Consider the following 11,243-nt stretch of genomic DNA (forward strand, 5'->3'; position numbering starts at 1 on the left):
AGGGTCTTAAATGTTTGCTGAATATCTAGCTATCAAAACCTCATGAATTCTAACTTTAACTCTGCCCTCTTGACTTCATTCATATTTCCTCACAACACAACTCTGTACTTTCAAAACATCTACAATGGATGGGTGGAATATTTGCTTATGGGGAAGCCACCGGGAGTTTTAATAAAATAACCTTTTAAAAGTTTTTCCATTTGGTTGAAAAATTAAATGTCAAAAAAATGTTTTTTCATCTAGTTTGTAAAACTGTATTAGGCTTTGATTTTACAAAAATAACTTGCAGATTGGGAGGAACTTGAGGACTGGAGGAACTTGAGGTTGTTGTTAAGAAGCTTTCTGCTGCTCTCTAGTGGTGATCCTGCAAAACAGCATCACATTCAGCTGCTGCTGTAGTCAGTCGAGAGATTCTTCAGAGGGTGGAAGTACAGTATCAGCTCTTTATCCTCTGAAAAAGAAGGCTGAAAACGATGGTTAAGGTTTGTGAAATCCAAGCATAGAAATAACAAATGATCTACGTTATCAGTGGGACGGATACTTGTTGTCCCAGGGGAAGAAACCTGTACTGTCTTTTCAAAGATAGACTTAACCTGTCTAACTGTGTACGTGTTTGTGTTTTGTAGTGAAAGAAGAGTGTGTGTCAGAAGAGGAGGACGAAGAGGTGAAGGACTCTCTAGTGGAGGAGATTCTCCAGCAGGGAGACACAGCCATCATCTATCCTGAAGCCCCTGAGGATGAGCAGAGTCCAGCAGAGACAGGAGGTGCAGATGAAAACGGTAACATTTACTCATAAACGCACCACTGCTTACTAATTTCAGCGTCTGTTCATTTTATTTCCCAGTTATCTTAACACTGGAATAAAAACTGTTGTTTTCTGAATGCAGACACTCCATTATTTCTAGTTAAAGGTTCACTAGGTAAGATTTTTATATGATTTTACAACTGGAACACAAAAAAGATGTCTGCCACCTGCAGGTAATACACAGACTATGGATAAACAGACCTCAAAAACAGAACCATCCCTTTAAGTCAGATGAAGGATGCCAGAATTTAAACATCATCCTGTTGTCTCCATCACAGGCACACCAGATTCCTTCTCCCAGTTGCACACTTGCCCCTACTGCTCCCGGGGCTACAAGCGCAATGCCTCACTGAAGGAGCACATCAAGTATCGCCACGAGACCAGTGAGGACAACTACAGCTGCTCACACTGCAGCTACACCTTCACGTACCGCTCACAGCTGGAGAGGCACATGAGCCACCACAGAGGCACCAGGGATCAGGTACCATCAGAGCCTATGATCAAATCATTCCTGAGGGTAGTGACCATGACCTGTTTTAGGGAACTGGGCCTTTAAAATTGTTTAAATATATTCATATTTAACTTTTTTTTTTGGACATTTTTGATTATAGCTTCTATTGTACAGCTTTGATAGATCAATCCATCCATATTTTGGATCCAGGTCCAAAATGAACTTGCAATGCACTTTAAATTTAGAGTCCCTGATAACTTTGGGACATTTTAAAAACACGCTTAGAAGACGTAATGTTTGTATATGTACATGTTTTAACTAGGAATTATCTTAATCAGTTGTTGTATTCTTATTAGCTGTTTTTGTTTCTATTATATTTCTGCTTTGCTGCCGAATGTAATCTCAGCATCATTGAAAATGAGGGCGACCCCTCAATGTGTTCCCCAGAAATAAATAAAGGTTGAATGAATGAATGAATTTGGACCTGTCAATTAATTCAAAATTTATAGTCATTTCAATTAGCTATGTTATCTCGGCTCATTTTGATTGAATGTTCTCAGTTTTGTAAGTCATAAAGTCATTGACTTTTAGGTCTCCTTTCATGCACTGTGATTTATTATTCATTGAAAATTAATGTGCAGGTTTGCAATCTTGAAATTTAGCCATTAACAAAATCCTCTGCACTGATAATCAATGGTCCTTTTCCCCTTTGACCGACAGTAAAAATGGAAAAAAAAAATCTTTAATGTGTGTTTTAACAAGGTCAAAGCTTTTACTTCCTGTTATATTTGATAGTACACCTGCATGAATACTAAACAGCTCATGCTGGAAAACTGAAGGCTTTATTAGTTATTTCTATTATGCAGAAACATCTGGACATATCTTCTGCTGCAGCGTCTCATCATTATTTTGTTTTGTTTTTGTTTTTTGTGTGTCTCAGCGTCACGTTTCCCAGTCGACAGGAGGATCAGCAGGAACAGGTGGAATAGGTGGAACCCGCAAGTTCAAGTGTACCGAATGTAACAAGGCCTTCAAGTACAAGCACCACCTGAAGGAGCACCTGCGCATTCATAGTGGTGAGCTGTTACTGTGGCAACCGCCACTCTCATTTTGTCTCAAACACACACACAAAAACAGACTCCAAAAACTCCAGACCAATCACATCTTGTAGCAGAAATATATTATCTGTAATCATTTGTATGAGTCATTATCAGATCTATGCACGGGTTCATCCTGGGTCTGATGGTCAAGGTTAGGATTTTAATTCATGTAGTCTTCTCTCTCTGAAGTACTTTGTGTGTTACAACCAGTCTTCTAAAATAATTTTCACTTTTTAGTTAATTTGTAGAGTGGCACATTAATCATGTGCATGAAAATATGGAAAATGTTTACCATAAAAACGGAAGACAAGACATACAAAACAACAGAATTGCTCTGTAAAGAAGAAGAACATGACAAAAGAAACCAACAAATAGTTGGCAGCAGAACTGCAGAGAAGCTGGCATCTAACTAAGTTATCTTTTGATGTCATTCCGTACTCGAGTGAAATACATGAGTTTTTGTCACAATCTTCATCCTCAGCTGCTCTGATCTAGTACTTTTCCATTCAACCCGCCTCTGCTCCACTCTGCCTGCCAGCCACTCCCACCTCATCAGCCCAGCTCCACTCACCTGTGCACACAGCTGCAGCTCGTCAGTAATCAGACCAGTACTTAAACCCCTGCTCCCCACGCACACACTGCCGGATTGTTCTTCGTTATCTCCGCGCAAGACACTCCAGCCCTCACTCTCCTTTGTCGACTCTGCCTGCCTTTGACTCACCCGTCTCGTCTGAATCCCGGAAATCACCTCAGCCCTTTTGTCCCCGACCACGAGATCTGCAATCACGTCCGTGGTTTGTCCTGCGTGTTCCCGCGTCTGACGAACGATATGTGCAGACGGCGTTAACGGTGTGAGATTTCCTATTTTCCTGTGGAGAGGGTCTATTTACCTTCGCGCTGGATTATCCTGCTCCATTGGATCCCTGGCCTCCTGCTTGGCCTCGACTTGCGTTCCGTTTGTTTAGCTACTTGGACTGAATATTTACCTGGCTTTCGACCCTCCGCCTCCTCAGCGGCGTCCCTGCCTGCTTCACTACGGTACCGTTGCCCGCTATTGAACTTTGACTTTCCGTGGTGGGCCACAGAGTCGGATGAGCGAGCCGAGCCGGGGAGCACGAGGGTTCAGGGTGCACGAGACACACTCGCACTCACAGCAAAGACTGTTATAGTGAACTGAACTGCCATATTGCCTGCCTGCTCTTTACGGTGTCTGCTGAAGTAGAAAATAAAGGTCATTACCGACTATTTCCATTGTACTGTGTGCTGCCAGTGGGTTTCTGCAAACATTTTCTGCAAACCATTTTTCATTTCACAAAAGAAACTAGTGTTATAAATGTGAATCAAATATACAAGATCTCCACTTTACTGGTGCAGTCTTAAAATTTGACAAATTAAGTAAACAAGATTGTTCATCAGCAGTATGAGACATTGTGATCTCATACCATGGCTTAAATGTGTTCTGATTTTTTTTTATTTTTTTATTTATTTTTTTTTTAAGGCTGCGTTACAGTAAAGTGTAATTTTTAGGGCAGGCTTTTCTAGCTTATTAGCCACGTTACTGATTTATTAGGGGTGTTACAACTCTCCCAATCCATGGTTTGATTTTAAGTCACAATTTGAGTCAATTTACACTTTATTTTTAACACTACACTGATGGCTATGCTATTAGACTTTTGATTTGTAAAGTTAAACACATTAGTATTATGAGTTGCAACTGTTTACATTTTCAAATATTTCTTTTAAGTGTGTGTGTGTGTGTGTGTGTGTGTGTGTGTGTGTATATATATATATAGTATCAATTATGATATAATGGCCAGTATGCCCTATGCTATGTCATAAAGTGATTTATTTCAGACATGCCACAGATAGTTGCAAGTGGAGAGAAAAAAATACTGGCAGAATCACAGATTATGCTTTTAATGCCAATTACTGAAAACTCGTTTTAATAATTTTTTAATATTGAAATTGTGACACCCCATTTAAAACTAATAATTTTGTGGAAGCACCAATTCTTATATTGTTGCAATATCAAGGTATTAGTTTTTTGATAGGCTGTGCAACAAAATACTAGTAAAGTACCAAAAGCTGGCATTAAATGTCTGGTACGTGGTGCTAGGCAATATGGACAAAATAAAGTGTCCCATTATTTTAGACCAAGCACAGTCATAAAGTGCTGAGGGTTGATATCCAGCCTTATTAACAACTGTACAAAGAGGATTCATACAAGAAAATATTTTTTAAAGTCACAAGGTGATTTATTTGTTGTTCTTCCCTGATTGCTATTAAAATAAACTGCAGTATATTTCAGATGAACTCGAACATCATTTTTAACATTTTTTCTCATTTCTTTGTGCCTCTCTCAGGTGAGAAACCATATGAATGCTCAAACTGCAAGAAGCGATTCTCCCACTCAGGCTCCTACAGCTCCCACATCAGCAGTAAGAAGTGTGTGGGTGCAGCACCTCCAAACGGCGTCCCTCGAACGTCGATCAAATCCCCCCCACCCACCACCCAGACTGCTCCAGTCGTAATTGCTCCGGCCCGCATGATTCTGAAAGAGAAAGCTGAAAGTAAACCCCTGCAGGAGCAGCTCCCTGTCACCCAGATCAAATCTGAACCTGTGGAATATGAGTGCAAGCCTGTGATGGCATCGCCAGCGACTTCAGCTGGCACCAATGGCGTGGTGAACGGAGGGACAGCGCAGCCAGCTGTGGTTTCAGCTGCAACCCTGCCTCAGGGCGTGGCCATGGTTGTGCCAACAGTCGGCCTGATGTCACCTATCAGCATCAATCTGAACGATTTACAGAATGTGCTCAAAGTGGCCATGGATGGGAACGTGCTCAGGCAAGTGCTGGGTACAGCTAACGGGGTGGTGACGCAGGGGAAGCAGGGAATTGTAGTCCAGCAGCCCCAGCAGCAGATCATCAGTCTGCCAGCGTTCGTGGATCATGACGGCACCACGAAGATCATCATCAACTACAGCATCAGCCCTGCAGCTGCCACCACTGCCACTACCCAGCCTGCACCACTCATTGCCAAAAACAACCCCTCCCCCGCTGTCACCACTGCTGCCGCCCCCACCCCCTCAAAGACAGATAAATCCCCGACCCCCGAGGTGGCTGACCTCTCCATCGTGAAGATGGAGCCAGAATCGGTGCCCATCATGGAGACGGAGGCCGTCACACAGACAGAAACAAAAACCATGCAGACTCCAGAAGCCCAAACAACTCTGATGCCAAAAGTCAGCAGCACCAGTACATGTTTACTCTGTGACGACTGTCCCGACAATCTGGAGGCGCTACACCTCCTCCAGCACCGCAAAGCCGCCAACGGGGAGGCCGTCGACTCCGCGGCTCTGGACCCGTCATTTGCTGCTCTGCTCAGCGAGGCGGGGGTGACGCTGGAGGAGCCGCCCGTGGATGACCTCCTCTCACTCCTCAAGACCTACTTCGCCTCCAACGCCAACCCCAGCGAGGAGGAGCTGACAAAGATCTCAGAGTCTGTCAGTATTCCCGTGGATGTGGTCAGAAAGTGGTTTGCCAAGATGAACTCTGGGAAGAACGTGGGCAAATTCCACAACAGTGCTACAACGGTGTCCAAAAAGACTGAAACCACAAACGCCAGTTGTGAGGACACCTCGAATCAGAACGGAGTGGTGGAGGAAGACAGCAGCCAAGAAACATCCAACAAAGCCTCATCCGAGTCTGGCAGCACATCTCCGTCAGCCTCATCACCACTAAGCCTCAACACCGGGGACCTTGTCATCATCAAAAGGGAGCCGGAGGACCCCGAAGCCCCGGACTCCCAGGCAGAGCCGCTGGACCTCTCCCTTCCTAAACATATCGCAGCTGCGTTGGAAAAGAAAACAACCACGCCCCCCGCCAAGCAGCAGGAGCAGCCCCTGAACCTGACCTGCCTGAGGAACGAGCAGCTGGACGGTCAAACCATCTACGTCACTACACCACAGACGGGAAGGCCCGTCAACATCGTCACTGCCGCACAGCTGCCCACGTTAGTGGCCATCGCTGGTCAGGGCACGGTGGGCTGTCTGAGCGCCATCAACACCACAACAAAACGCACCATCCTCATCCCCCAGCTCACCTACACCTACGCCACTACGGCTGGCAACGCCACTGGAGCAAAGACTGTCGTACTGAACGGCCATAAGGTTAGTACTGTTATACATCACGGCTATAAAAAATATTTCTTCTGTGGACTTGGACAATATAATTTGATGAATTATTATTAAGCTCTTATATCTGTTCTACCAACAGCTCTGTATGGTAACCTTCTTTTACAAGTCAAAAGTTAGTCGTATCACTATATGACATGTAATCGACTCAATAAACATTTCATCAAACATCTCATAACTGCATAGTCTGCAAGCCAAACATATTATATACCATTATAAATATAAATATAAACATAGTATAATTTGCGTCGTTATTATGACTTGAATGTAACCAAAAAAGACTCTTCATCGATGGACTCTGCAAAATGCATTTTACATAGTTTGCTGACAGGAAATTCAATAACTAAGCTTTGGTTTAGCTTAAGTAAAAGGGTCACCACGGCAGTGTAGTAGAAGTAATTGCATTGTTTATCAATTAGAGCTGCAGCAGTTACTTGATTATTAATCAACTGCTAAATCAATTGCTAACCATTTTGATAATCAATTGTTTTTAGTCAGTTTTGTAAGAAAAAAGTTAAAAAACTGAAATCAGTTTTTTAAATGTGAACATTTTCTGGTTACTTCACTGCTCAGACAATCTGGGGATTCAAACAGTGATCACTATGCTAATTTTCCTCAGTTTAAAGTTGCCTCCACCTCACACATGGCATTAAATAATTTGACCATAATGATAAATGTAATTTTCTTCCATTGACAGCAGGAGAAGAGGGTGGAAAGCAGCTCTGACACCGTTTCCACAGTAGAGGAGCAGAACGACTCAGATTCAGCTGCACTGATGAAGAAGCGACGGCTGGAAAACGGTGTCTACCCCTGCGATCTCTGCTCCAAAGTCTTCCAGAAGGGCAGCTCCCTGCTCAGGCACAAATATGAACACACAGGTATGCCTTCAAATTGAAAGCAGGCTAAGACAAAGGAAGACGTTCGCTCGGAGGCGGTTCAAAATGGCACCTGTGCTAATTTAACACTAATGCAGTAATTTGTTTGTTTTGCTGCACTAATTAACCTTATTCAAATTATCTTTAAAAGACTTAAGATGTTCAGCTTATTTAATTCAGTAGGGTTTCTGTTCAGAGTTTCCTGCCAGTAGTTCTAGTTTCCAAAGCTGTGACTTTTAAATGTGACCTCATCTCTCATTAAATGTGCTGTATGTAGTGTGATTCTAACTTTTATGGGACAGCTGGCCTGTAAATGTACAAACTGACATCAGTATTTATCGAGATGAGGCTCCTGAGGTGAATTAACTTGATGTTTTCCCTGAAGCTCTAACTAGTATCACTCTGGAATGTGGTTTTATTAAAATGTGTTAGTAGTTAGCTCCTCACTGCACTACTGTGCACAGGTGTCAGCCATGACATCATCCCCCTTAACACAAACCATAAACACAAATTCACAAGCTCTTTCTTACTATGTTTGAGAATCCTTAAAGGATTTTTATTAAAAAACAGATATAACAAGGTGAAGAGAGAGGAAGACAGAACTGTGAGTAAGTGAGAGCAGGTGGGGCTGTGTGGGCACTACAGCCGTACAGCTGTTACAAGAGTATCCATACTGCAAAAAATGAGTATTGACAGCATTTGACATAATCAGTGTCAATATGCTGATATTTTTTAACTTAAGATTAATGTTTTGGCGTTAACGTTAGTAGTATTATGTCAGTCACATGGTATAAGTGAAGCAAATTGCAAGACAAAAGTCAAAGGACGCACTGAAGTAACTTGAAAGCCAGGTGTGTCTCATACAGCTGCTGAAGGGTACCTTGTCATGAGTTGCCAGTGGGTGTGAAAAAATGTTGGTGTTTGAGGAAAAACAACAGGCTGGTAGGACCCCTAGAAGTTGGGGACAACTGCCTTAAAGGAGAAATATATAATATGTTTACCGTAATAAATCATAGAATTACCATGATATGTCATCAGAGATTGAAGAAACATGTTAAGTTGAAAGTTCTCTGACAACAAGGTCTTTTTATTGTGGTTTTGTTTGCCATTTTCACGTCTGAAGAAATATTAACATTAATAATCTACAAGGAATATGTGTTTATACCGGTTACATTGAGCAATATGTTAATGAAGTCTGGCAGGCAGTCACTGAACTCAAAGTCCAGCATGTGTACTTTCTGAGCGGTGGTCTTTTTTTTCAGGAAAATCAGCTCAGCTTTACCTTGACAGACTGTTATAAACAACTATTATCAACTTACAGTGTAGGTCTCATCATCACTTGTTACTGTCAGTTTACACTGTCGCACTTCTTGCGCTCCTGTAGTGTTCTTCCTGCCCGAGTCTTGAGAAGAGGGGGCGTGGAGAAACAACTCACTTTAACCATAAACTTTTATTAAATAGGATTTCAACCTGTTGTTTCATATTAATCCTTTAAAGAATAATTAGCCATAAATTACTTCTAGTGAACATTAAGTACTGGCACTTAACTTAAATATCTTTAATAATACTTCTCCTCCACTGCAATTATCTCCTACTTTAATGTGACTGTTTCAGTCTAGTTTGAATTATTTTGCAGTATGAGTTCCTGTCTGACTCTTTGTTCTCTCCTCTTCAGGAAAACGGCCGCATGAGTGCAGCGTCTGCAACAAGGCCTTCAAACACAAACACCACCTGATTGAACACTCGAGGCTGCACTCTGGCGAAAAGCCCTACCAGTGCGACAAGTGTGGGAAACGTTTCTCTCACTCTGGCTCGTACTCGCAGCACATGAACCACCGCTACTCCTACTGCAAGAAGGACGGCTCAAACTCCAACTCCGGGTCGGTGCCGCGCAGGGCTCAGCTAGAGCTCGGCAGCCCTGGCGCCGGCCCTCTGTCAGACAGTCGAACCACAACCCCGCCCTCCCAACTGGACTCAGACGAGAGGGAGAGCGAGGAAGAGGAGGACGATGACGACGAGGCCATGTGCATGGACGACATCCGGGTTGTGCAGGTGGACGACGGCGAGTGTGAAATCTACGAGGGGAACTTCGATGACGATGATGAGGATGGAGAGGAGATGCCAGAAGAGGAGACGACAAGAGAGGAAGAAGCAGAAGGAGAGAAGGAAAGGGAGGAGGTTGTTTGCGATGTGGTGGAGATCGAGCTGGGGGACGATCATATGGAAGACGAAGAGATGGAGGAAACAACTGTAGAGGAGGAAGCAGCAAGTGCAGAGACAGAGGAGATGGCGGACTGTGAAGCAGATACAGACAAAAACATCAGGGAGGCGTCAGATGGCGCCAAACCCACAGAGGAAGAGGTGACAAACGCCAAATAAAAAGGAAGGAAAATCTCTCCGGGACAGTTTGCTCATTGAAGTCAAGTTAATTAAGACAAAACCGCAGAAAAGTCAAGAAAGTCACGGCGGTTGCCTGATCCTAACGGTCCACTACTGTGTACAAAAACCCAGGTGTGCCTGAACTTGATAAAAAGAAAAAAAAAGTGACTTTTTTCTCGTGGAAAAGAAATATCAGTGTTAAAAATTGTTTATAGAAGTACAGATTTTAAAGCAGAACTCACCCATCAACTTGTTAGACTTGTTACTGAGACATCCCAGGTGGTTTTATTGTTTGTTTGTTTTCATTTGGTCAGTGTTACTAATCTTGTTCTTGTTTGAAGACATTTTAACCTGTAAAGATGAGAAAGATTTCTATACCTTTTTATTGCCAATGAAGTTTCCTAAATCAGTATTTTATTGAGTTCTACGAACAAAAACCTCTGCACTACAGTATTCCTGGTTTACCTATGGATACATGCCTCATGCATTGTATGCCCTTCAGTGTTATATACGTACACTAGCTAGCGAGATGTTGTCTGTGTTAGTGTTTTAGTCTTTGCTAGCTAGCATTACTTTTGTTTTCAGTTCGACTGTTAGCCTTAAGGAAAACAAAGTATTCTTGGGGAGGGTTGTGGGCGGGGTTGGGGAGTCCGGGATGAGAACGTGGCTTCTGAACGCCATAACCAAATTTGTCCTATCAGGGAAGGTAGAGTCACAACCTCAAAGCCAGCATCAGGCACCTGTGTTTTGCAATCTGGCGTAGCCACCCAGCGTGGCTCAGCTGTGGCTCCAAAACACACGTGTCCATTCTTAACAAGCTTCTCCTTATTTTGGTCGACTTTAGTTCTGAGTCAGTGTTTCAGTGTTATTAGCTTATATATGAAGTCATACTGTACGTGAAGGAGCAGGGCTGTTTCCTGCTCCACCCCGATGCCTCCAGCCTTATGCAAGACCTGTGTGCTGTTAAAAGTGCCATTGAACAGTGTTATCATTTCTTCTTCACACATGTAGCCAGTATTATGTCCCTCTGTTTCTTACAAAAGAGCCATATTGACTAATGTTTGTCAACTTGCACAGAACAATTTGTCACAATATCTGAAAGATATTTCCTGTGAAATTAATTTGGAATATTTTAGAGGCCTTTACAAGTACTTTTACAACACGTAAAAGCAGGGAAACGCAGTATTAGGGCTTCAACTAACAATTATTTTCATTGTTGATCATTTCACAGTTGTTTTATTGATTGACTCTTGCTAAATTCTGACCCGTTTTGCTCAGTGCTCCACTAACAGTTTCACAAGCCTGGTACCTGGTCGAACCCACATTTTGAAGATAGTTAAAAGATGTTGCTGTGGGACCTGTAGCTAATGTTACGAAAATTACTACTAGCTACTATACATCGGTCATTAGCTATCTAGTTATATCCGATAACTAATATTAG

At 42.7% G+C, this 11,243-nt stretch overlaps 1 protein-coding gene across 3 annotated transcripts in view; it reads left to right on the forward strand.

Annotated features, from left to right (window-relative positions):
* The window catches only part of LOC146318035 (zinc finger E-box-binding homeobox 1-like), an 82,443-nt gene extending 72,051 nt beyond the window's left edge, over nt 1–10,392 (forward strand). For 2 of the 3 annotated variants that reach the window (XM_084732006.1, XM_084732008.1), the window contains exons 3-8: nt 627–779; nt 1,084–1,286; nt 2,197–2,332; nt 4,720–6,524; nt 7,246–7,426; nt 9,099–10,392. In XM_084732006.1, coding sequence (XP_084588132.1) covers nt 627–779; nt 1,084–1,286; nt 2,197–2,332; nt 4,720–6,524; nt 7,246–7,426; nt 9,099–9,802 — 3,182 coding nt within the window. In that variant the 3' untranslated portion in view covers nt 9,803–10,392. The remainder of the gene's footprint in view (nt 1–626; nt 780–1,083; nt 1,287–2,196; nt 2,333–4,719; nt 6,525–7,245; nt 7,427–9,098) is intronic. The other variant, XM_084732007.1, reaches the window with a different exon arrangement.
* The last annotated feature ends 851 nt before the right edge of the window (nt 10,393–11,243 follow it).

The sequence above is a fragment of the Lutjanus erythropterus genome, chromosome 12 (genome assembly GCF_056507025.1).
Source record: "Lutjanus erythropterus isolate fLutEry1 chromosome 12, fLutEry1.hap2, whole genome shotgun sequence".
Taxonomy (NCBI): domain Eukaryota; kingdom Metazoa; phylum Chordata; class Actinopteri; order Lutjaniformes; family Lutjanidae; genus Lutjanus; species Lutjanus erythropterus.